The following is a 27,432-nucleotide window of genomic DNA, read 5'->3' as shown; positions in this document are numbered from 1 at the left end:
TGTTATGACTCATTAACCCACTTTAAAAAAAACGAGTCATTCACCGTCGCCACCAAGAGGTTACGAAGAAGAACAGCTCGGACTGCCAAGGCTGTGGATTTAAGCCCTCCAACTCTGCTGCAAACCTACTGAAACACAACAGATCATTTTCCATGGATAATTTACTTTTCACTGGTGTGCACTGTGTGTAATTATTGTTTGGATAAACAGCCCCCTTTCTGTGCCTCTGAAAACCCCAGGTTCTTGTATTTAAGAGTGCTGCATTAATAGCAAAGTAGCTCCATCTTGTGGTTCTGTGTGACCATTTGAATCAACGCTGTGCTTCAGTACAGTGCAATAAAAATTATATCTTGGGCTATCAAACCAAATAGATTTGCTTATGTTTTTTTCTTATTAACTTAAAATTCAGATCCTAAAATCACATACAGTTGAGCTGTTTCAGGTTTTACTTCAATTAGAAGGGACACATACATTAATAGGAGCTAAATATAGTCACAGATAGCCCCCCAGGGCTGCACAAACAGGCTGTTAAAAGCTCATGCTGACATCTAGGGGTGTGCTGAGCTAATACTTCTGTTAAGATGTGTCAGACATATTCATTTGGAGGATGGTTCGAAATAGCTGAAGATGTTATTACACCAAGACAGTAACTTTTCTGATCATATTATAATGATGGACACAACCTGTGCCAATAAAAAACTTAAAATACAATAAAATCAAACACAAAACAACAGAAAAAAAATCTCCATCAGATTAGAAGTACATGAATGAGTTTAAATAAACATAAAAATAAATAAAACAGAGAATATATAGTAGATGTTAAACAGGTGTTTCATTCTACACGATTATTGCAGTTATGAAAGACTTCTTGTGTCTGTTCTTGTGGCAATGGAGCTGAATCATCCTGTTAGAATTAGTCCTAATTGTTATTATCCCACATATAACAACACAGAGCAGCCACGCCTTCAAATGCACTGAAGAAATGGTTTTTAAAGGTAAAAAGTACTAATGTTTACCATCTCTGCAGAGTTAATGCTGATGTAGAAGGGAGCCAGGTCTGCACTTATCAAACATTAAACAGAACGCAAGGATTATTTCTGAAGTTGAAGGTGATTTCTTTAGTTTTGAGTGTGTTCAGTGGGCTGTTTTCTCAACTCTAAGCTGACAATTTCAGGTCCAAACACTGTAGTATCCTGACCACATTTGATTATGGTATTGTTGGGGTGGGCAGCACTATACAGGAAGTGTTTTGAGGAAGACAGAAATCAGTTCAGTAGTGAGAATAAGCAAAATTACATTCACAAACAACAAAAAAATAAATAAATAAGTAGAGCATAAGAAACACTGACTATTTCCACACTTTTCCAGTTTTGTGAGAGTTTGGACCACTTGAGTGTTCATAATTAGTAAGACTTTGACTTTTTGACATGGTTTCTTTCTTTCATGTTCATTTCAAAGGTGGTGTTAGCAAACTAGGTTTGTGTTAGAGTTATGGTAAGGGCCCGTTGTAGAGTATAGTAGAGCCTGGTTTCATGGCAACACATGAAATGGTCATTAAAAACAAAAATAATAACTAAAAATAATTACACAGTCACCGGGAAAGTGGACCTTTAAAAAGTCACAACCATTGTGTTTAACCCAATTCAGAATCTTTTTCTAATCCCAACCCTACCCAAGAAGATCCATGAAATGAGCCTCACTGCCCTCTGCCTCTTCTATGTGGATACTGACTACCTGTTTTAGGACGTTAATAGAAAAATATTTGGACCCTAAATTATATTCACATTTAGACTGTGTCCAGAAATCAATCATAAACTCATGTTAAGTATGGACAAGCGGTACTTGTAGTGCTTTGAAACTTGTTCAAAAAGGTTCTAAACTGATCTAGTTTTAGCATCTCACAAACCGTACTTGAAGGCAGCATCGTCTGCGCGTGCAACTATCATCATTCTCATATCCAGCTCCCGTCTGACCGCTGGCGGGGTGTGTCTCCTGGAGATAGCGGTGGCGAAATGAACCAGCGTCAAGTGAGCATCAAACAGACAAGATTGTACCGGAACTTGAACCTGTATTGATGAAAAATAAAAGTACTGGCTTGCCTTTAACTGTAATTAAACTTTTAAATAAATGAATTTGAACTGAAAGACATCGACAAATCTGCAGAGTGTGAGATCACAATTTAAACTAAACTTGTAAAAACTTAGATTTTTGTGCTACATGTGCATTAGAGTTCAGTACTTATTTTATAAGAACTCACATTTAATTGTTCTTTTCACTTGAAGGGTGTGTTTGAGGCCATTGCTCTATGCAGGACAGTCAGTTGTTACTGCCGAGACAGTGGAGATACGGCTTGAATTACTGTCCCTGCCAACTGCAACCTCTTCCTTTGGAGTACAACAAGGGTTATTAAGAGATCCTCATATCTTATTCTTTGCAGAAGTACGTTTCAGGATTTAATACTGTTGCACAAAAAATAAAATGAAACTGAAACCCTACTGCAGATTCTTTCAGAAAAATAGAATCTTCCAAAACTCCCACTAATATTCAAGATGTCCTTTTTTCTACATAGTTCTGTCTCAGTAATCAGGGTTCCTTGTTTCTGAAAGGTAAAGGCCATAATGGGCTGCAACTATCTGTTGATCTCCCCACCCAAGAAAAATTACATTTTAAATGAAGAAAAAATAAAACAATAAACATAAAAATAACATTTAATACAATGAAATGAGACCCAAAACTGAAAAAATACAGGGGGGGAGAGAGAAGAGTATTTTTTCATCCCCCAACTACATTTCTAAGAAATATTAAGTGGCCTGAAAAAGAACAATAAAAACTAAAAGACCACAAAAGAAAATGTAAAACTGAAAAAAGAAAAGCAAAAAACCACAAGCGACGATCAAACTGAAATAAATCTATAAATAAGAAACAATGAAGAAAAAAAAGATATTCAGTATAGGGTTATAATCTAAAATATATGCAATTGAAAAAAAATAACACAAGAAAATTAAATAATAACTTTCTAAATCTGGCATTTGATGCTGAAAAAAATGCACTGCAAAAAGTAAAGAACAAATCAGTTTTTAGTTTTTTTATTCAAAGGCATGTATCTTTTACTTTGAAAGTGTGACCAGAAGTCCTTCTAAAAACTGCTTCGCACTTGTCGCCGACGAAGTGTGAAGCTGTAGAGCTCGCGCCTCTTCAGACTCAGACACCTTGGAGACAAGAAGACAGCGCGAGCACGACTCACACGCGGACGTATAAAATGCTGTTGAACAACGAAACCAGTCTGACGAGTCGGGCTCTGGCTAAATTCTAACATTACTCTGCGAGCAGAAGAAGAGCCATGAAGAAACACCTGAGTCCTACGAAACAGCATCAACAGCCGCAGCCGCCACCACCGGCTGAAGTCCCGGTTCCAGCCTGCGAGGTGACCGTCCAGCAACTCAACGAGCTCCTGTCCGACGGCAACGGCTTTTACAGCCTACCGACACAGCACTTCAACGAGGTCTTTCCCAGGATATACATCGGTAACGCGTGAGTCATTCACCATTGAATCTAACACGTGATGCCGTTGTGACACTGACAGGTAGGGCAGCGTGTATTTCAGAGACACTCCCTACACATACTCCGACCAGACGCGACCATGACAACGGTGTCGCATGTCGGTTAGCACGCGCGCACGAGCGGTGGTCCTCCGCTGTCATCATCATGGAGGAAGCGACAGGCGGTTGTTGACAACAGATAACCCCGAAATACTAGCCTGATTTCAGGGAGAAGTCATTAGCCAGACAGTTGAATAACAGATAACACTGCAATATCACGACTATCTGTCAATATATAATATTATTGTTATTATTATTACAAATCTACGTGTGATCTTCTTTACCTTTAAAGCAGAGGAAACCAACGAATTCAGAACACGAAGGACGAAACTAAAGAGGTGTTTTTACTCAATGAACCCCTCTCTGTCATTAGTATCATTGCCATGTCTTCATCAAGCCGCTCCCCTTTCAGTCCCGCTGGGCTGCAGGAACACAGCAACCGTCACCACTCTTCCCCCACCCCCCATCTTTCATTCATTATATGAAAAGAAGAAAAACATTTTCTCGCAGAGCAAATTGTGGAAAAAAAGAGATGTGAATTCTTAGTCTAAATTGTGAAGATGCTCTTTAGACAGGAATAAACAGGAATCTAGTCAATTTATGCCATATATAAGTTAATTCAGCAGTGTCAAACACATTTTATCTCTTCCTATTAAAAAGGATTTCTTGCTCCCCACCATAACCAAGTGTTTGCTCATATGTCATTGTGTGATCTTTTGGAAACTCCTGCATATCTCTTTAGGCTGGCGCTATGTTAATAAAATTATATTGCATTAATTCCTTTGTTTACTTATAATGTTAACAAGTACACTCACCTAAGGCAAATGGAAACTGCAAATGACTGCAGCTAAGATACTAAAAGGAGGTCATGTGTCACATTCCTTGCAGAAAATGAATTCATATTTAATATTTTTCCTGCCAGGTAACTAATTAATCAGGTAATCTCCCATCTCTGTAAAGAAATGTGACGTATATATGTGTCTTTCTCACAAAACACAACACAAAATTATTTGCAAATACAAATCTGTGCATTAAATAGTTGATTGTAAACATCTATTGGAAAACGTCCAAGACTGAACACAGGCACAAACCAGACCAGTGCTTTCTTTGTGCATAATCAAATCATGGAACAAAGGTAATAGAATTAACTTGATAGCAGCAGTATGTTTTTTTTTTTAAATTTATTTCTTCCTGTAAGAGATGCTGTGCACACACACACACACAGACCCAGCGTATATGGAGTATAATGTATATTTGTTTATTAAACAGGTCCGCAGCTGAACCATAAATCCATGGTTGTTTGTTGTTTGCTATTGGCTTTGTAATGAACATGCTGACTGTTTAGGAATTTACTACCCAGTGTTCCAGTAAAGCCAGTTCAGATTGTGTATGAGATGTACTGTAAAATCTTCCCACTGAACCTAGAGATAAACAGAGACGGTCCTCGTCTCACTACTGGTATTGCTATTTTGGGCTTTTTCTTTGCCTGTAATAGCTCTTTTACAATAGATGCATCGCAGCTCTGAACTTTTCCAGACCTTATTCGACACAGCTGCATGTGGAACTGTTGAATTTACATTAATGTGTTTTAATCTGCCAGCTCTTTACTACAAATGTAAGTTACACTCTGGTGAATTTAAAATGAATGAGTAGAAATCATCTATTTTATATCTTACATGCTCTATCCTAAGAGCTCCCTTGCCTAAACCAGAGTATTTCCAGTAGTGATAAAGTGGACTGTCTCCTACTGTGTGCTGCATGTGAGAAAGAACAATATCAGATAATATTCTGAACTGATTCTTGCCAGTTGCATATGCACAGTTTATGAATATTTTATGCACAAATCTGTGATTCCCCAATGTTTTCTTACCTGATTTGGTTGTTTGCATGCTGTGAGGCAGTTATTAATACTATAACATCTCTTGTGGCAAAATTTTAATTTATTTACCAATAAAGCATTGTTACCTAGCAAGAAGTTCCTGAGTTCAATTACACCACCAGGCCTGGGTCTTTCTCTGTGGAGTTTGCACGTTCTCCCCATGTTTGCTTGGGTTCTCTCCGGATACTCTGGCTTCCTCCCACAGTCCAAAGACATGTAGTTAGTGAGATTGGGTTAATTGGTAACTCTAAATTGCCCATAGGTGTGAATGTGAGTGCGAATGGTTGTCTCGCTATGTGTTAGCCCTGCAACATAGTGGTGACCTGTCCAGGGTGTACCCCGCCTCTTGCCCTAAGACAGCTGGGATAGGCTCCAGCCCCCTGTGACCCTGACAAGGATAAGCGGAAGAGGATGAATGGATGGATGGATGAATGAATTGGTTAGCACCATCAACAAGGAGGTCCTGGGTTTGAATCCACCTGAACAGAAAGCTGGAACCTTTCTGTGTAAGGTTTGCATCCTCTCCCTCTGCATGTGTGGATTTTCTCCAGGTACCTCTGTAATTTGAAATTGGCTGTAGGCGTGAATTAGGGTTGGGCGATATGTAAAAAATTTTCCAACCGGCAATCGTCAGTCCAGTAATCGACAATGGGCGATATATTCGCGCATGCGCAGACTTGATGGGCGGAGCAATGTAATCATGGGGGGACTGATTTGCGCGTTTACAACACAGAAGAAGTCCAAACCTGGACGAACTAATTTCCCAAAAAATTAGGGCTGTCAGCATTAAGGCGTTAATGCAGCATTAACGCGGCTATCACGATTAACGCAATAAATTTTTTTTAACGTGCTCAACCCATCTGGAGCGCAGAACAAACAAACTTTGGACAAAATGCCCGAAATACGTTGACAGAGACATTTCAGAGATCCTGACTCAGTCTGCGCTCCAGATGTTAATTGTTAATTGCATTAGTCGTGATGACGGCGGGTTAACGCTGACCGCACTAAAAAAAATTATGAAGTCGCCAATTTGGGATTTCTTTGGCTTTAAACCAGATGAAAGAAGTAAACCTAAGGATCTAACCAAAGTGGAGTGCCGCTTGTGCAGACGTACACTGTGAGCAAAGGACTCTAAACACGACTAACTTGCATGGACATGTACATGTCCGCCATCCGCCTGAGTATGCTAGGCTATCACCAGCTTCTGCAGGTCCATCAACAAGCATTTGGGTGCACTCTGAGGAGGGTGCATTTGCTTGAAGATAAAAGAGGGTGCTGTTAAAATAGCGCTACTATTTTTTTTCTGTTTGACTGCTTCTATTAGCTCCATCATTATTAGCAAAGTTACTCTTAAACACCTTACTGTTGTTACTTTTATTCCTCGACTGGTTGGTGAGTGGTTGCTGGCAGTCTCTAGGTGAAACTGGTCACAATAATGGTCCTTTGGTCATTACCAGATTGCCACAGTTTTGTGTAGTTTGCATGGAAAACTGGGCTAATTTGCAAAAAACCTCTTTATGTGTTTAAAGTGTAATTTTGTTGCTATTAAAGAAACAAATTTAGTTTCTTTTGCATATATTTTGCTGTGTGGTAATGTATACCAGCTTTTACAGAGCAGCTCTTAATGCCACCTTTATGGATTTGTGGTAGAGAGAACAGATTCAGGGATGCCTCAAAGAAACTTGTGGGTTCAATCACTGCCAGTAGAGTGGTGGAGGAGCCGAGCCGGACAGAATACAAGCACATTACTGTAGCTCAGTGCTACAACACAATCAATCTGGATGTGCCAATCTGTCCGGCCAAGTCTCCAAACAAAGTGCTGGCAGACCTGCGCTCTGCTGAAGCTGATCAGAGAAAACTGTCAGCATGAAAGAGCGACTCTAAAGTGCTCTCAGCTTTATGATTTCTTTTGTCGAAGAGATTTTGATGTCTGATGAACAAACTAGGTTTGAGTTTTCGGTGGGGGGTAATTACTGAGCTATTTTATTTTAAAGCATATCTTAGAGCTTAGAAAAGCTTGAAAGGACAGTGTAACATAATGTGATATCACACATATCTCAGGCAGGGAGAGGTGGTATTGATTGTTGATTAAAGGCTGTGCCTTGTCCACAGTTTCCACCTCTGGGACCCAGTAATCCTCCCTGCTCATCTCATTAGTTGTACCTCGTTATAAATCAAATTATGTAGCTGGCCGGTAGAAATCCATTGGATGAAAACCAGTGCATCTATTAACACAAGACTAGCATGTGGTGCATCTCGCATACGCGTTTTTTACGGCGCTCGACTTAAATTAGAAAGTGATCTGTCCTTGAAAATGTTCATTAAACTTTCTTATCATAGGTACCCTCAGGAATTGGACCCATTAACCATTTTTAGGTTTTGATATACAGTTGCCTGTCAGATTTTAATTTTTTTAGGTCAAGACACAGTTTCATTTACACAATAACTGTTCATTTAAGATATACAGTAGTCACTCATGCTGACATTTGATGGGACAATGTACAGCATTGCTTTCCCTTCTTTATTTTCATTTAATAGAAAAATCAGGGATACTTATACAGCTGCCAAAAAACATCCCATTTTCGTACTCTGTAAGGATTTAACATTTTCAACAGACCATTAAATTGTAAGTTCATATTTTTTTTGTACATACATACATTCGCTCATTGTGCATCACTTTAAAGCTCACAGCTAGTCGCTTGGTTTCCTACTTAACCCTCTAACTTATTTATTACCTGTTCATTTGTCAATTAACAGTATTCCTCACTCTCATTGGTAGTTGCATTCAATTCTCAGATTCCGCCCACTTCACAATCACAAGAAATTATTTTGCCTGTAGTTACCTGCCAATTGCCCATTAATACAAGTTTTCTTAGTCTTTGAACTCAACTGGAGTGACAGTTCTTTCCTACGTTGGTGTTTTGACCACACATCTGCATTTGTTGAGTCTTTCTGCTGATTTATTCAGTTCTTTCACTTAAAATAATGTATACAGCAGACACTCAGTAAAAGTTTAAAGTCACTAATTCAATAAACAAGATGTTGACTAGAGCAGCACTTGTGTTTATTGAACTAGTCAATGTTTGCATCCATAAATGGATTATGAGTCTACTTTGCCAGCTTGCAATGTTTTCAGTTCAGTTGTAGTCAGCACTCTTAAACCACGGTGTGCAGCTCAGGGACTTAAGGTGTGGTTGTTTGCTTTGAGAAACGCTCTGGCTCTTTGTGAAGCTGGTCTTTAATAATGGATGTGTTGGGACTGCAGATCCCAGGGTAAGGAGGCCGGGACAGGCTCGGCAAATAGGAAGGAAGCCATCGGCTGTGAACCCAGTTGAACCTACTGTGCCTCTGCATTGTGTTGTGTAGAAGTACAGTATAGGCCTTTACACACTACTACCCTTTACACACAAAGAGATACGCATGCCTACGCTTTACTTGCTTCACTTTTTTTTGCATTGAAGTGCTCATAGTGTGCATGCATATTGAATCATTTATGAGCACTAGCTTAGTCTAAATATACACAGACTTTTTGTGAATGAAATGAAGATATTATTAATGTGTAGCCTGGATTTCTGAATCTCTGCCCTGTAGCTACGATGCTAGCAGACAGGCTGCTTCATCCCTCCTCCTTTGGTTGCAAAGTAACATTGTAGCAGAATTTCTTGTTAGGTGTTGCAGAGAGGGTTTTGCAGCCTCCACCTCTAGGGAGCTGCCCAGGGTCACCTCACCTCGCCTCCAGGCTCACGTTGACGTTAAGCCTGTATAGTAAAGCTTTGTCAGAGTGAACGATTTACAGATTCTTGAAAATGGTTTTTAAATAAAAAACAATACATATATAAACTTATATCATGAATAGTATTTGTAAGGCAGGCTACGAGGTCAAGCTGCAGTTAGTGATGGGTATCATTAGGAATTTAGCAACACTATCATTGATACTACAGTCTGTATAAGTCAGATTATTGCTGCTTCTGAGTTATTGCTATGCTCATTTATGTTTGTTTAATTTCAGAATTTAGAAAAAGCTACTCTCTCTTCATATATGTGCAATAAAAAATAGTAAATTTTAATTTCAGCTATAATCTTGGCTTCTATTATTGATCTTAATTAAATGATCTTGATAAAACTGTCACTCTTGTCCTATTTGCTATGGATCCCTCACTTTTCTATGTGTTATACATAAAGTACACCGCTTTCCTTTACAGTGTCAATTTCACCTCTTTCTAGAAGCACCTAAAAACATGCTTGTTGTTTAGTTCAGCTCCAGATGAGATAACTAAATGAGAGAATTCAATTAACAAGCTATGTCTAAAATCATAATGAGAAAACTTTATTGTCCATTGCAGTGTAGTAGAAATATGTCTTAAGCACAAGTGTATGCAAATAAAACTGCAGATATATGAACAAAAAACTTTATAAACAACACATACCAAGGCAGAATTATTACTCACAAAGTTTAATCTGTGGAGAATTGACTGGTGCCTTTATTTCTGGATTTCTCAGAGTCTCTCACCCATTTTCACTCCATTGTCACTGTGCAGATTTCCTAAGGCACGCGAGCTTTCTTTGCCCCCATCTGTAACTCCAGACATTTAGTGATGGCAGCAGGCTGGCAGGCGACAACTGTAACCTTTGTGTTTATAGCCATAAAAACACCACAATGTCAAGAACCACCTCTTTTTTTCCCCTTTTATTTGTTTTTAATTTTATTTGCATTTAAAAATAAGGTCAGGGTAAATGAAATTCAAGAACTGCATCAGGCTTATTAAGTTAATGATTATTCATGTCAAATTATCACCATAATATCAAACAAAGTAATCTTTAGCAGACTTATGACCAAAGAAAAATTATGTCTGGCCTCCAAAACAGCTCACACTAATTTCAAAGTATATTTGATATTATTTGTGGTAGTCTTCATGTTCCTCCAGGTAATTTCCTGTTTTACTTTGAAGTTTAGTTGTTTAGATGTGCCTTATTTTGGTTTTAATTCATGCATTTGTTCTTTTCCCTCTTTTGTGATTGTCATTACTTTCACCTGTTTGATTGCATCCACCTGTGTCCTGTTCCCACCTGTCTCTTAACATCATTCACCCTTGTGTACTTTTATAAACCTGGCTTTCCCTTTAACTTTGCCACATTTTCTTCTGGCTTCCTGTACCTATTTTTTGGACTTCTTTTTAGCTGTTGGACTTTCTGTATTTTTAGATTCTTGTATTAACTACTTTTTTCTCTTTTTGTTTTTTTTGCTACCCCGTGCCATGCACTTGAGTCCAAAATCAAAACTTCCTTAACACAAACATTTCTCTAAGAATCAATGAACATTGCATAAATACTTATACTGTAGCTGCAGTGTTTGTCCAGATGCTTACCAAAGCTTTGGTGTTATCAGCTCTCCTCATGTCCCATGCCTAGCTGTGATCTTGTTAGATCAGCTGCTCTCAGTGCCAGCTAACATAAGCTCATGGCTCAGCTGATAGGTTTCACTGCATCCCATTGACAAATCTAACATAAGATGTGCTATTTGCACTGCTTTGCTATGCCCATAGGTGCTGGTTCTTCTGCAAGCTACTTTGAAACCCACCTCCAACCACTCATCACTAAATCACCAAATACAAATGACTGCAGATAGAAATAGCAGTCATCTTATAAATATAGTAATCTTTAATGAAATATATTTTGCTTGCATCATAACTTTGCCATAATATGTACAACAGCTTTTATATACTTCCAGTTTTCTTCTCCATTTCTATTTCTTTCCTCTATTTTTTGTGTTTTCGATTATGTGCAATTTCTTTTGTTTTAAAAAATTATGTGCAATTAGTGGCACTAAATGTACCATAAACTTGGAATACAACTTATAACCTAAATACGCAAGGAGGTTTTTTGTTCAGAATCAATGGGCAGTGCCTTTGGCCAGGTTGGATGTGGATGCAGGCATTGGGCCAGGCAGGCTGGAGCAGCCAGAAGCTTGTACTGCTTTGTTATGGTTTGTTAGCTGTGTGGGACTGTTTGCTTTGTATGGGTCTAATGTGCAATAACACAGCTCTAAAAGGGGATGTGTATTAGAGCAGGAGGTAAGCAGAAAAAGATTCATTGTTTCCTGGAAGTAGGGTGAATGATGATGGAGGTGAAAATACTGGAGCAGAGCTGTCTGAGAATAGAGAGATTGTTCTTTTTGTCTGTTGTCCTACAAAAAATAAAATAAAAAAGACAAATACATCGGAGTCTGCAGACTGAAAAATAGACACCTTTATAGGTCCTCAGCAGTTTCAAATGGTGCCCATTAGAGCTGGATTGGACTTGTTGGTGAAGAGGGTAGTACACACTGCTGTATGAAAACCAACCATTACTGAGAAAAAAGACTTTTTTGGGGGGGGACTATAATCGAACTCACAATGGCTGATGCTTTAGGCACTCAAATAGCCAAATTTTCTTATTGTCAGCACAGTACAACAAGCTGTGCTTATGTGTTACAGACATAGGAGTAATGCTTACTGAAAATGAACCTTTACTTAGATATTCAAGAGAAATAAAGGCAAGGCAAGGCAAGTTTATTTGTATAGCACAATTCAACAACAAGGTGATTCAAAGTGCTTTAATAAATAAAATAAATGATCTAAATGATTCCAATATTCATTCAATTAAAACATTTCAGATATATTAATTGTATTAGAGCGCTTCATGCCCCCCACAGGCAGTATTTTAACATACACCCAAGGATGTTTAGCAGTTTGTTTGTTTTTTTTATCCATCAACTTGACTTCACTTTGTTTTAAACTGCTCAGTAGCTAGCCCAAGCCTAACACTGGTTTACATTACACTGACCAGGTCACTGTTGTGGTGATTACCTGAGAGTCTCATTCTGTAGTGTGGACTGCAGCCGGTAACAGGAGTCCTTGTTGTGATTCTGTAGGAAATCCTGAAATAAATGCGGTTATTTTTCAAAAACAATTATTCCAAACCTTCAAAATGTAGTGCAAGTCTGGCCACACAGTTTACGTTAGCTAGATGAATATATAGGGTAAGGGAAACGGTGTTACTTTAGTGTTTAATGAGCACATGTGCTACCGTTAACATGAATGATGGCATGTTAGTGAATTGTATTACATTATTAAATTAAATTTTTTAATTTTATTTTAAATTTATCACTGCATATTTGTTTTTCTTTTCTCACTTCTACCATCTGTAACCTTTGAAGCACTTTAACCCTATAATGCCCGTTGTATCATATTTGATATGAGTTTCTGAGACCTCTAGCTCATCAACATGATCAATACTTGACATAATTTCAAAATGTTATAGACAAAACTAAAATTAACACTGTTGTTAACAAAAAGTTGCAAAAAATGCCCAATGTATTCTATGCGATACAGAAAATATATAATAAATATACAATAAAAATATATCATACACAACATGATATAGCAAAATAAATTGTGGATTTTGTTATAAGGGTTAATAAACATCTCAGTTCCAAAAAAATCTGAATTTTCTGGCTAGTTTTTTGAAGGGTTGGGTCTTTCAGGGTTAAACTGGAAAAAAAGTTGCTGAGCGATTATAGGTTTGATTGATATTTGTAATTAGACCTCGAGTCATGAGAACTCTACTTTGGAAATAAGTTGAGACAAAAGGCACTTTAATGTGACTTTTGTTTGAAAAATCAGTACGAGGGAGCTGCTGTTGTCTCCCAGCAGATACTCAGTATTTGGCTGTTCATCAACAAATGCAGCGAAACACTGTGTGCTGCATGTGGTGTTATTGCGACCTGTTTGTCAAAATACCACTTTAAAAAAAAATTGTGCTGACACACTGCTTTGCTGTATCTGTCAGGTGCTGTTAGTACTGTTATTTGTCTCAGATGTCTTGTTCTGTGTCTGCACATTCATCATTTTATTTCAATTTCAGAGGCTCTGTGAGTTTAGTCCAGTGCCTCTAAATTGAAATTAAATTGTAGACTGGTAAGCATATTTGATCAGTTTTTTCATCTCTGATCATTAACCTCTTCTCGCCTTTGCAGGTTTGTCGCTCAGAATACAATGCGTCTGCAGAAACTTGGTGTGACACACGTCTTAAATGTAGCAGAGGGCACCTCCTTCATGCATGTCAACACCAGTGCGGATTTCTACGCTGGCACGGGCATCACCTATCATGGCATCCAGGCCAATGACACAGAGCAGTTCGACCTCAGTGCCTTCTTTGAGGAAGGGGCTGATTTTATCGACAAGGCCCTAGCGCACAATAATGGCAAAGGTGGGGTTATTTTGTCGTGTATGTTTTATCTATTGGACTAAGGAGCTAAATGTTAACTCTTGAAATACATGTATTCATTTTTAGTAGAATATTAAAATAATGGCCACCAAACTTTTGTGTGCAAGTGATCCACCACTTAGCAACAAGTGTACAAAGTGGTAGGACATCTTAACACTTTGCACATATAACGTTGTTGACATTTTTTGCTTGATTTGTAAAAGGGAAAAAAAAAAAAAAAGGACAGACTGTGGGATGTTTTTCTTACTTACGCTTATGTGCATTAAACTGTGGACTACAAGCTGTCCAGAGACCAAAGAACTTCCCGTTACAGTCTTGTGTAGCAAAGAAAAGCACCAAATTCTGTTAAATAGCTGTTTGCCAAATTTGTAGTCGGTTTCTTGAGAAAGCACAAAAATAATACATCATTTCTACATTCTTCAGACTATTTTTATTTAGTGAGGTCCTAAAAAGCTGTTCAGGAGCCATAACTAGAGATAACACCCACTCAATGTTTGAAAAAGCCCATTGTTTTCCCTCTATTGACTATATATGGTGCTAGGAAGTCTGTATGCTTATATATGCACAGGTAGAGAATAGATTGATTGACTATATTACATTACATCAGTATTAGTATGTGTTAGTACCCCAAAACTTGGGTAAAACTAGCACCTAAATATATCCAGCACCTCAAAGAAATGTATCCCTTATGCTGGATATTTATATTTATTTAACAAATGGGAGCACTATGCCTTTCTTACTTCAATAGCTCACACTTAAAAGTAATTTGCTCCAAAAGTTGAGACATGAAAACAAATTCCTCTTGTTGTTTGTCTAACAAGATCCAGTCTTAGTTCCAGTCTTAGTACTCCTCATTGTTGTGGATCTTAAAGCAACAACAGGAGATAATCACAGTGGCCCTGAACACCTCTCGCTAAATCTGACACACTCATGAGTCCTGCTCCATATTCCATTACCCGATCACATCCCTGCACATCAGCATCGTCACAATGTTTGATGTGTAGCACACCTGTAAGATGTTAAACGGGTGCTGTAATACTTTGGGACTGTGTAAAAGAACAGAACAAGTACTGCAGTAAAAAGTTGTAAGAAAGGGGAAGATACAGAAATCACTAGGGAACTGAGTCTTGACTTTCATACAACTTCTAGGTCAGGCATACTATACACCATTTCAGGTGTGCAAACTTTGAATTTTGAATAGTACGAATCAAAAAGCAGCTGTTTCAAATCTGAAACTGAGCATCTTAATTCCCCGAATGTTTTTTGTCACAACAGTGCTGTGGTAAATCAAGAATGAAGAGCTCCTGTGGAGAAGAGCGCATAAGAGATTTAGCATGTCTCATCTCTGCTTGGTGGTTTTGCCGCAGTTTGACATTTGTGCATTGTGCCACATTAAGTGTGACATTTTGTGACCCTCAGCTGTAAGCTTGGAAAAGGTCCAAGGTCCAGGATTTTAATGAGGAACTGCACTGATGCATTGCTCCTGTGAGTTTTCCATAATGAAGACACAAGGTTACAGTGTGCAGATCTGTGTATTTTCCTCCAATCAACAGAAAATCAACACATTAAAACCGCAATGATAAAAAGTAATTTAACGGCATCAACTGTGGTGATATGGAGAAATGGTTGGATTCATGATCTAGAATTAAAGGATGATAGATAATAATTTATGCTGGAATGTATATTTCAGACAAAATTTATATTTTTTAAATTAATTATTAATTTATTATTTATAGTTATTTAGCTTGACAAATTGAGGGCATGCAGGGGGTGGAGGGTGCTGCTCCGTCTGCGTAAGCAGCCATTGAGACTGTATCGGACATGCCTCCTTGCTTTGATTGGTTGTTTTTAATTTGGGTGTGGTAGTTTCTTGCAGATCACGTTTGAAGCACTGAGAGGAGCCTTAAGAGCCTGATGCCTTTTTTTTTTTCAGTGGCTCATGCAATGCAATGAAAATGTGTTGCTGCACCGAGCAAGTGGCAGGACATAGTTTAGGAGCTTTTTTTGAACACCATAGTTCAACAAATTTGGAGTGTGTTGCCAATAAAAAGGAGGCATCCTGCTGGAAAAACTTTTAAAAATTCTGCCTAATCGTTCTGTCCTCTGCAGCTCCATCAAACAGTACGCTGAACCTTTAAGGTCAAAATGATGGAATGAATACATGCCCATACTTCTGCACCATGCATGAATCAAGTGCCTGGATCCAGAAGGTTAGCTCAATCTGAATTCGTTTATATTTTCCTAAGAGCATCGGGATGAGTTTTTCTCATTTTAGTTTGATTTTTGAAGATATGCAAAATGTGGAAGTTTCTTCCCACGTCAAAATTCCTAGCTCCTGATATGATTTCAGATAAACTCCAGGAGTTGATCATTTCTTATTTGGGCCCTGAGAAATTGGTAGGCACATTTTTCCATAGAGCTGAGCATTGTCACTACAAACATAAAATTACTCTCATAAGTGGTGGAGGCATGCGTGGATAAATATACTGTGCATGTCCTCGTGGGGAACATGCACAGTTCCCCATGAGGAGCATTAACGTAAATATTTTTTTAATGTTGTAGTGAAGGGAACATGATTAGAAAACTGTTTAAATATTTTGTAATTAAATCGTATGTTGTTTCTGTAGATCCAGTGCCAACTGTCAATATGGTGGATGAATAGTATACAAATAGACAAAGAATGGGAGAAAGGGTCAGTCAGGGGGTGTAAAGTGTACATAGCTGTGCCAGTGCTGCAGTTCGGACTGGATGCTAATGCTGCTAGCTTGGTCTACAGGAGGACCGCAGCATTGAGAGAACGATGCTGACTGCACCCACTGACAACTCCTGTTGAGGAAAAGAGTGCCCAACAGTGGATAGAATTTAATGTTTTTCCAACAAATGCAGATAAGACTATTAAGTCTAATAAAACAATAAAATACAAGACACAGTAAAGACTGAGGGATATTGGAGCTGGACAGTGATGAAGCAAGTGAGTTGAGAGCCAAAGAGCGTGTGTGTCTAACAAGAGGATACAGTGGAATTAGAATTGATCTGTGGCAGACATGGTGATTTGGTATTGAAGAGGTCACGTCATTGGCATGGAAGTGTTCCCGGTCGAGTGTAAGAGAGGAGCCAGTCAAAGAAAAAGGAGAGAAGAGGGAGAGAGAGATGTTGGGGATAAAACTATAGTAGAGACAGAGAGAGGTGTTGGGTTTCAAATAAAGTGCAGAATCTGCAGATCTGACCTGAGCCGAGCACATCAGCTGCTCTGTGAAGGTTGCCAAGTTAAATCCCTTGTGGCGTTTTAGCCAGTCTGTAATGGAAGTGTAAGTTAGACAAAGGTACACCTTAAAAATGAACACAAACACACAAACTGGCATGAACATAAAAATACAGAACAGTAAACACACATGTATTTTGCACACACAAAGACGACATTGATTCTTTGCTGTGGTCGGGATGTGGGTTCACCTCAGCTGGTGGAAGATGATTGACTTTGCTGAGTCTGCAGCAAAGGTCATGTCTTATATATGCAGCTTCTAGAAGAGAAGCTGCTTTGCTGGACAATCTTGGTCACAGCATATGTTTTCCAACTACTCTAACAATCTCTTATTTTCTATTTATTTGTTTCTGCTTCATTTCCTCATTTTCTTCCACCTCCTACTTTTTGTCCTGCAGTCTCAAAATTACCACGAGGGAAAACTCCTGTTTGTGCTCTGGTGCTTTAAGGACACTGTATACTTGATACGAACCTGAAAAATCATGTTTTATTTCTGTGTTGAATGTTCACTTATCTTAATTTAATGCCCCACATGTGAGAAATAAAAAGAAATAGACACAATATATTTGATTTGATTAATGATTTGCATTAAAGGGGACTTTTTGTGTTAATTTCAAACTCCAAATGTGTATTCTTGGACTCGACTAGAGTAGCTTCGCATGATTCATGGTTTATTTTAATCCTTACTTATCTTGTGGTGGCCCTTTGTACTGACGTTTACTTCATTCTCTACCTGAATAACTATTTTGCCTCCTTTATGATTGGCTGTTCTTCACAATCTATATGTTTAAACAGTTAATGGGAGGGGCTTCATTTGTCACAGTCTGTGCCTACGGTGGCCATATAAGGGATAGCCATTCTCTTAAATCTCAAACTCACTTGCTGTTTAGTTTAGCTCAAGCAAAGATGGCCAAAAGAGTTTTCAGTCAAAAAGATCTATCTAGAGGAAGTTCAAAGAAATCCCAATCAAGACAATATACACAGATCAGTAAGTCCATGACTTCACGAATAATTGTCATAATTGTGATCATAGTTTTTGTGGCAGTCAAGCAGCCTTTAGCGTCTTCTGTAACAGCTGGTCATTGTTCATGAATAAAGATAGCCAGGGCAGTCCGACAAGTTTCATTTATATGCTTCTTCCAGTGTCATACCGGGAACAGATATTTTTGACGCTCTTACAGAGTGACAGTTACAGGATGTACTAGTTTATGCTTTTTCCTGTGCAGTGGATAACAGATAGCAGAGGAGCCACAATGAGGCCTGAGAAAACTCTTCTATGAAAACTATTTCTCTGTGGTGTGTGTGTGAAACCAGCCTCGCACCATAAACAGCTTTCATCTTATTGTTCTCTGTGTCCTCCAGGGAAGGTGTATGTACACTGCAGAGAAGGCTACAGCCGCTCCCCCACCATGGTTGTTGCTTACCTCATGCTGCGCCACAGAATGGATGCACGGCTGGCGGTGGCCACTGTGCGGCACAAGAGAGAGATCGGTCCTAACGACGGCTTCCTTCGCCAACTGTGCCAACTCAACGAGAAGCTGGCAAAGGAGGGCAAGCTGAACGGGGACCTGGGCAAATTAAAGGCCAAGTGAAAGCTGGAGAGGTGCTGCCCGTCTCCTCCGGCCCTGCCTTTGACTGGCTGCAGCTGCTCTGGTAGACTGACCCCACCCTGACCAAACCAGCACTCATCTAACACATCAGGGGTATTCTGAAGCATACATGCATTTATCTGTGGAATTATTCCTCGTGTTCACACACACTTGCACATGTACATGCTGTTCTGTTTGAATCTTTAGTCCATGTCTCTCACTGCTGTTCTACAAAGAGTGTGATCTCAAAAAAAACCCCATCCCCCTTTTTATAACTCCACACAGATTTTGCTGCTCATACCCTAAAGCTCTGAATTCCTCTCATTTCTGAGCTACTTAAAGCATTCCTTCAATTCCCACAACTTAGAAATTTGATATCTTTGCCCTGATTTTAAAATTTTACTTACAAACTTGTAGGAAATAGAAGATTATAGCACAATCATTCCATAGTTTACCACTGCCGGGAATGTCAGTGATGTCTCCGCCAGTAGGAGTACTCTAAATAATTCCAAATAAACTCCTAAATATTGAAAGTTGATGGCCACAAATGATGCAACACAGAGTGGATGAAGGAAAATCCCACATTCCATTAAATCTTAAAAAAAACAAAACAATGACGCCCAGTCGATTCCTAAAAATCCTTAATTCTTCCCTTTGGGAGAAAGATTTAATGCACAAACACAGATGACTCACACTCTAATGCACCCTAATACACAATGTAGCATTTCAGTTAACAGACTCAGGCCTCTTGTTTGACAGCGGTAGCATGAAATTTATCTGCAGCGCAAACGGTTGTCGACAGAGCCGCCGCTGCTGAGAACAGGAAAAGGTCGAGCCAATTAAAAATAATGAGCTGCGTGAGGCGTTCACGTAGCAGCCATATTTAGCCTCTGATATGATGAGTGTTCACTGCAGCTGGATAGTAGCTCAGTACAGTAGATGCAGAAATCTGAGGAGAACGCTGGATCAAATATCTGCTTAAAAACAGGAAATGCTTTGCCTTCAATTTGAAATTAGCTTATTGTCATTCCCAGTAATGGGCACACGTGAGTGGTTTTAAAGTATGTTTGTAGCCAGAGGACGGCTTTTCTTTTCTTTTCTTTAATAACATTTGTATTAAAAATAAGTTTAGGTTTGATAATCTTCAGATTTGTGAGACTGCAACAGCATGTTAGGGTCACTAAAGGTTAACAAAAAATAAAATTGAGGCTAATGTGACAAATTTACAAGAAAAAAACTTGTATCTGCCTTTGTTTCTCATGAATTTGTATGTTTTTGTAAAATAATAAATTGTCCTTTTTTCCTGAATTTATGAATATGATTATAATCTTGAAGATTTTGGACTTTTTCTCAGATTGTAAACATTCTTACCAAGCCCCTTACACACTCGCAGTGGCCCTAATACACTGTTGCTAAATGTTCTTAAAATACCATAATCAGTATGTTGTTTGTCAGTAACTCCTGCTTTGTCTTTCAGCACATTGCTTGCCTTTAAAAAATAGTTTACAAAGTGCTTTGACACAATACACATTAAAGTCACATACAAAGAAACGGGCGATAAACAAAACGATGACCAGAAGGGAATCCAGTTATGGAATCACACAAAAGCCAAAGTATAAAAATGTGTTTAAAGAAGTGATTCAATGCAGGTTGCATAATTTTCATGTATTGTTACATGTTAAGTCATCATCATGATCTCAATATGGAGAAAATAACTAACTGGGATTATGATTTTTTCCGAAACCCAGCAGCACGACCTCTTGTTCTTAGAGGAAAACCGTAACTTGCTTATCTTTATCAACAAGGCTAAAATACTCCCAAACAATTTACTAGTTATAGTTGCACTTGCCTCCTTTAAACTTGCTGAGCTGAAACGATAATTTCCCCTGTAGAGACTGCCCTCCGGTGGTGTTTCTCTGCATTACACATCAAGGCATGACCTCATTTCTGCACCTGTATCAGGAGCTTCTATTTTTTTGATAATATTTTTCTGGATAATATAAAGGTAACACACAAGGCTGTTGCATGTGAATGTAGGTTCTTCAGTTAAAGATGGCAAAATAGTTACTGTTGCACTTTGGGTTTGAGAAAGTGGGTTATGAATATTCTGCTCAGAGGTGTTTAAGATGTTGTTGTTTACTCTGCCACCTTCAAACTAGGGGCCTGTTGTTTTAACTGTCAAATGCATCAGCCAGATGGGATGCCACCCGCTTTCAACAGAAAGATCCAGCCATCACGCCACCAGAGAGTTGCACACTGCCAATTCCCTGACACAACCATTCACTCAGAATCCCAAAACCACTGTTTCATCCACACAGAGGTCCCCACACAACATGTCACTTATCTCACCTCTAAATGTGTGTGTCATACGCTAACTAATACACACACAGGGTCAAATTAGATCACAACGCCTTTTTTTGTTGTTTTTTGTTCTGTTTTGTGTGCACTAAAGCATTGCAATATATGTCAATACCCCATCCGATATATAGAATGTAATCACATTTATATGACTAACAAGGCAGTAGCTGTTACATATAGGCAACTTTAGTTCAGCAGTACATTTTGTATTTAATACTGGGCATAATACTGTAAACTAGACCTAGTGCCAGGAAGGATGGCGATGGAGTGAATTCTTGCACCACATGAGTCCTCGAGTTAGAGAAGTCGCACGAGCGAGATCAGACACGCATAGACTCGTGAACTAAATGTCATGTTGGCAGGATTGTTGTCACGCAAGAGAGGAAGAGGAAAACTAGGTTCTCACCTCATTAATGGCACTATTTATTCCTCCTTTGATATATCTGTATACATTTAAATATATACATGTATACTGTATATACATATTTAAGTGTTGACATATATGAATGTATGAGCAATGTGTCTATAACGTGTAGGTAATGTCAGTATCGTCTTTATATAACATGTTCTACTTGTATGTAGCGCTTTCATTCTTTCTGTTAATTACATGCACATTAATATTTGGATATGATGTGCATGTAAATTGTTCTGTGTAATTGTGGTAGTTCATATCGCAATTGTGCAAAACGTGCTTATGATGGCAGGGTTTTTTTTTTTTTCCTGGTGTAGCCAGGATACTGGGGCATGTAATCATTGTATCTAAGTAGCGTTTTGTACAGCGTAACGTCTTCATATCAGTGCAAATGGATTCATTAAATACAGCAAGATGCAGGTGGCATCATTAGACGCAAGTGACCATCACATCCAAGGATGGACTCATCCCATCACCCATTTCATTTGGCATTATTTCCATCTCTCGCTTCTGATGCTTTAGGATCGATATATGGGTTTGTTTGGATGAGAGTGTTAGTGAGAGGAATATTTTTAGTTGAAAGGAAATAACAGGATCACGTCTGGTGTCACTCAAACCACTCGTGCTTATGGAATGAAAAAAGAAAGAAAATGGAAAAAATATGACCAAAAATATTGCATAAAAGATCCATGTCCAGAAACTAAAGGGAGGTTTTGAAAAGTGACAAAAGGCATTTAATATAAAATTAAAGATCCACCTTGAGTGGCTGGACTTGGATATTTTATGGTCCTAGTTTTTCAGACGTTCAGACCTTGCAGATCTGTAGTCTTGTTGCTCTCTCCTCTTACGTAAAGCGAGCACAAAGCAGTCAAGCAAAGTGCGCCATTTAATAAGTCAGCTTTTACATTTATATTTTTCTTTATAATTGTAGGTACATTAAGCAGATCAAGATTAAAGTCTCACATTAAATGTTCATATTTCAAAGCAAGCAGTGGAAGTCTACCCAAATTAATCACTTACTTGTTTGAAAATGAAATTTTCAAGAAAGTATTTGACTGCTCCAGCACATTTTTTATGTCTTAAAGTAAAATATCTTCTGCTGTTGGACTGTTAATGATAATTTGGCTCTGGGAAATTACAAAGTTCGGTTTTCACTGTTTTTTTCAGAGGCTTTATTGACCAAATAACCTATTGATCAATCAGGAGAACAATTCTCAGATTGATTAATAATGAGGAAAAAGCACCTTCCTGCTCCATGTAGTGCAAGTAAAGAGTACATGAGTCTACAAATATACAGCCAGCAGAGACATTTTAAAGGCCATGTGTTTGTGCTGATTCCAAAACATACACTGAAATGTCCAGTGCTGCTCTGGCCTCTGACTCATTATTGGCCAGGAGGAAAAGTCAGAGAAGGTAATGTTCTCACAGGGAGTTAAAACCGAGGACAAACCCTGCAGAGCGAGAACATAAGTGCGCTTGTGATTGCGGTTCATGCGCAGGTTGTTCCAGTTGACTCTGAGCCCTCTCATTTGGCCATTTTTATACATGTGAAAATGTTTTAAGCAAAGCATTTGATTTCACATCTTGCAAACGCTGCTTCCTCTTGTGGCAAGATAAATCAGGTGCAGTAGTTCAAATTCCCGACCTTTAAGTATAATTTAGTAAATGCGTCATACCACTCATTCCCATCACCTCATCATGAACCCCACACCACCATTATTGTCAATGAAAAGGTAGTACAGATATACGGCTATATTATGTGTTTAAATTGTCAGTTCCAAGCGACATACGCGACAAAAACAATTTATATTATAGATAATTGGCTTTGCCATCATTCAGATGGCCTGGGGTTTCACTCATGCAACTGTTTGGATCTGCTCTATAATACTGCCCTCCTTCTGAATACACAAAAAGCAACAACAAGACACGGTTTGGTACCTCTTTAAATTTGGGAATTGGTATAAATGTCCTCAGCTCATTCCAGGATGAGGGTACGTACTTTAAAGCATCAACTGCCTACACCGACCTGCTTATCGGGTAACTCATGGAGGGTTTTCAAAGCACTCTGTGGTTGCCCAAACTGATTTTCTGATGCAACTGAAATGACTTTTTGGATGCAATGATGTGAACAGAGAGTTTTTATCATGGCAACACTGCTGGCTTAAACACTGTTCTGTAAAAGAAAAAAACACTGCCACCTGCTTGTTCAACAAATCTACTGGTTTGCACACCAATTTTAATTATTTAAAGTGGACCTATTATGCATATGTATTTTTACATTTTTTTTAGTACTATAACAATGATGCATGCTCATTTTACAACTTACAGTTAGGGAGCTAAAATGGCTCAGTGCAAACAGAAGACAAATGGAGGGGCTGCATCGAGGCTCAGTATGAAATAAATATGGACTGTTTTGAAGGAGAATTATGCAAAGCTAATCTACTAAATTTAGACTGTATTTATATAGCTACAGTTCACAGCAACAATTGTCTTGAGGTACTATATATATTAAGATGAATATTGGCTGCAATATTAGTGAGAGAGCCTCAACATTGAGCAGCAGCAATGGTGGGGAGAAAGAACTCCCTTTTAATAGGAAGAAACTGGCTCGTGGGGGGGGGAAGAGAGAAAACAGAACAAAACACAAAAGACAAAATCAAAATTAAAGTCATGCAGTTGTGGCGTGGAGACACACAGGACGTCGTTAAGGGTCACCTTATTCAATGCCAATTATCTTTCTCCAAAAGGAAACTTTGAAGAGAGGTCCTCTGTCTCCTGAATCCAATGTGCAGGTTCCTTAGCTGAATGGCTCCCATTCAACTTTTAGAAACTTTAGGGACCACAAATAACTGGGGATTTATGCTTCATCTTATCTGCAAATAATTCTGAAACCCTATGACATAACCTACACCCTAACCCTAAAAATGAGGCTACAAGTCCCATAAACATGGCCCACAACTACCACGATTGGCCTGTCCAGTACTGTTACCACTCAGCCGTAAAACGCCGATGGGATATTATCATCACCCTGCCAGGCAGGCGGTGTGGACACCCAAGTTTGCGAATGTAATAAGTTGAGAAAAAGGCAACCTAGGAGTTTCAAATTGATACCATAGATGTATCTGTTAAAAGTGTCAGACAAATTTAAATCTCAGTGATCTCAACCCCAAGATCAAGGTCAGAGGTCAAGTTTTCTGAAAATCTTCTAAATCCGATAACTCAAAAAGGACATCCAAGTATTTTGAAACTGATGCCACAGGTGCATCTGTATTTTAAAATTTGTCATTAAGAGAATAATAACCATTGCCTCAATATAAGGAATAATAATCATAGTATCAATATAAGGGCAAATATCAGCAAATTCCTGAAGGGGTACTGCCAAACCTGTTGGAATGGACATGAGGGAATGTACAGAGAAGTGGAAAAACTTGAGGGATAAATATGTTTGCCTTTGAAGAGAAAAAATACTGACCACAACAAAGAGTAGTGACGCCAGGAGGGAAAAATGCCGGATATTTTATTTGTTCCTATTGTGGCAGGCACTGCATTTAAAACACTGGGACACAACCACAAGGTAATTAACACACAACCATAAATGCTGCCAGCAATATCGGCCGCTGTCATGGCCTCTAAAAAGACTCACTGCAGAAGTCTAAATCAGATAATACTCAGATAATAATTCAGATATAAGATACCGTAGGATCTGATTGCGAATCCTAACCGTGATACTGAATGATTTTAAGGAGAAGGGAGCCAGTGAAGAGAAGCCAATATGGATCTGGAAATGAGCATAATAGGTCCACTTTAACACATCGTAAGTATTTATAATCCAGTCTCATGTTGTTTGTCTAGGTCTCTTTTCATTTTTATTTATTTTGCCCCTTATGTGAAACCCTGAATTGCCAATCTGAAGCACCCGTTTGTTTAAACAGTACCAGCATCATTTTGTGGGTAATAGAGTATGTGTTATGTATTATCGAAAATGTTGAAATGCCATTGATATTGATATATATGGTTCTATATTCTGAGTATGTAACAAAAGGCATTAAGACCGTTGTGAATTGCTGCATTTTACTGTAACTGGGGTGTTACAGTGTAAAGATAGGACATTGTTTGATATTGGGAGTTATTAAAAAAAAAGTTTGACTTATTTTCTCCTCAAAGTAACATTTAGTTTTTTAATCTAGATTAAAGTTTATTCTTAGTTTCATTAAAGAAGGCTGTTTGTTTGTTTTCATTTCAGAGGGTTTTTTCTATGGTAGGAAATGTGTGACCCACTTCTCCAGTGTAACCAGTGAGTTTATTATCCGTGTTGTTTTTGGATGAGTCACTCACATGTATAATGGTAGTCAGACTAGGGCCAGACTGTAATTGCAGCTCATTCATAGCGCCCGTTTTAAAACCAGAGAGGAGAGGAGGATGGAGGGTTGTTAAATTACTCGACTGGAGCCAGGTAGTTGTGTTTATTATTGCAGAAAAGTACCTTAAATTGACTTACAAATAATTTCCTGCGATTTTCACTCAAACTCGCTGTCCCGTGTGGCGTGTCTCTGTAAGGCAAGAAGCTGCCATGTTTAAGACCTCTGTGACTGACAGCCGATATCTTACATCATGGAAACTCATCTGGCTTCATGATGTAGTAAACTCCTTCCCTTCTCTTACCCTTCAGGGCGTTCAAACAAACACCGGAAATGACTTGCAAATACCATCTGGCGCAGGTAAGGCGCTGACATGCAGAGCTGTCATCATTTCTCTTCCACTTTGCACTCCCATCCTGATGAACAGCTTAAAGCAAGAGTTTTAGCACAAATGAGCCCACTGCCCGACTCCTCCTGGAGTCCATTACACAGTCTCGTCACATATTTCTGTTGTACAGATATGTACAGATGTTGCAAAGGATGTTGTTGGGATGATGTTGTATTGGCTGTTAATGGGTATATGCACATATATACTGATCGGTGGCAAATTAAAGGAAAAGTGAGGGGATCCAGTGGCTTTGTTGTGCTGTTGGAGGCATTTTGCAGGCATGGTTTGTCCCCTTAATGATATCGTCTCTTCCAGGATGACAGTAGCCCCATAAACGGGGCACAAAGAGTGGTTTGGAAATTATGTGAGGAAACTGTGGCTCATCATCATCCAAATGCCAGTGCCAAGGAGCATTGAAGCGACTCTTGCAGCTCATAGTCTTGCCACACCTTTAAAAGCCACTTTATGTTCTTATTTTTTCCTGTAATCTGTCACCTTTCTGTACATATATATTTGTCACCACCACTGTCATCTCAGCATAAGCATCACAACAGTAACGGCACTCGGCACCCAAAGCCTTACGGAAACGATCGATTCTTTACGATATGTTTTTGAGTTTTTTGTGTATCTCACTTCACACAGTAGGAAGGGACAGCTCCCTTATTATAGAGCGAGACATCGTTGAAGTGCACTTGATTTTAAATTGCAATGTTATTTTTCTTACCTTTGAGAAGTCCCTTCTTTCTTATGTTTAAGAAATAAATGGCTGAGGTAATAACGGCTTTGAGTGGTTTATTATTTTGTCAAACATAACACGATTATTTTAAAGTGACTTTGTTCTCTCCCGCGAGAGAAAAATCATCTGGGATCAAGAGACTGTTGCATCAAAACCAGACAGTGCTAATAATTTATATATAAAATATGAAATAAGCTAACATTGGTAAACAGTGGCCTAAAAAAAACCAACCCCACCAAAAAATAACAGTACTTGGATCATAGCTTCTAGGCCTGAAAGGTGAGGCCACAGAAGTGCCTTAAATCTGCATTTATCTTAACTGCCAGCTAGGGGGCGACTCCTGTGATTGTATACAAGTCTATAGGAAAACATTCCAGTTTCCTGATGACTTTATGGGCTTGGTCACTAGCTTCAGGTCTTGTTGTATTGTAATAAGAGCATTATTAAACTAAAGATTAAGGGATGGCCATTGGCTAACAACAGAGCCCTTATTGCTCTGTGTGTTGTACACAAGCAGTTTATTAATAGGCTTAACTGACAAAAGCACAAATTAGGTAATTTGTCCATCCATCCATCCATCTTCTTC

The 27,432-nt window shown here is 38.7% G+C and overlaps 1 protein-coding gene and 1 long non-coding RNA gene across 2 annotated transcripts; one reads left to right on the top strand and one right to left on the bottom strand.

The window, feature by feature from the left end:
- Nucleotides 1–1,469: 1,469 nt before the first annotated feature.
- On the bottom strand, nt 1,470–3,993 carry LOC120722878. The gene is made up of 3 exons (XR_005693627.1): nt 3,884–3,993; nt 2,258–2,384; nt 1,470–2,066 (listed from the first exon to the last, which is right to left on the bottom strand). It is a non-coding gene; the product is annotated as an uncharacterized LOC120722878 (long non-coding RNA).
- On the top strand, nt 3,140–26,884 carry dusp3a (dual specificity phosphatase 3a). The gene is made up of 3 exons (XM_040014022.1): nt 3,140–3,531; nt 13,493–13,725; nt 18,368–26,884. The coding sequence occupies exons 1-3, from the start codon at nt 3,341–3,343 to the stop codon at nt 18,595–18,597; spliced, it is 654 nt and encodes a 217-aa protein (XP_039869956.1). The 5' UTR covers nt 3,140–3,340; the 3' UTR covers nt 18,598–26,884.
- Nucleotides 26,885–27,432: the final 548 nt, after the last annotated feature.

This window comes from Simochromis diagramma, unplaced genomic scaffold, assembly GCF_900408965.1.
Source record: "Simochromis diagramma unplaced genomic scaffold, fSimDia1.1 OVJJ01000669.1, whole genome shotgun sequence".
Classification (NCBI taxonomy): domain Eukaryota; kingdom Metazoa; phylum Chordata; class Actinopteri; order Cichliformes; family Cichlidae; genus Simochromis; species Simochromis diagramma.
This window is presented reverse-complemented; position numbering and strand designations above follow the sequence as displayed.

Coding starts and splice junctions, on each gene's coding strand:
- dusp3a (XM_040014022.1), top strand. CDS start 3,341: ATGAAGAAACACCTGAGTCCTACGAAACAGCATCAACAGCCGCAGCCG. Junction 3,532..13,492: donor AGGATATACATCGGTAACGC/GTGAGTCATTCA, acceptor TCGCCTTTGCAG/GTTTGTCGCTCAGAATACAA. Junction 13,726..18,367: donor AGCGCACAATAATGGCAAAG/GTGGGGTTATTT, acceptor TGTGTCCTCCAG/GGAAGGTGTATGTACACTGC.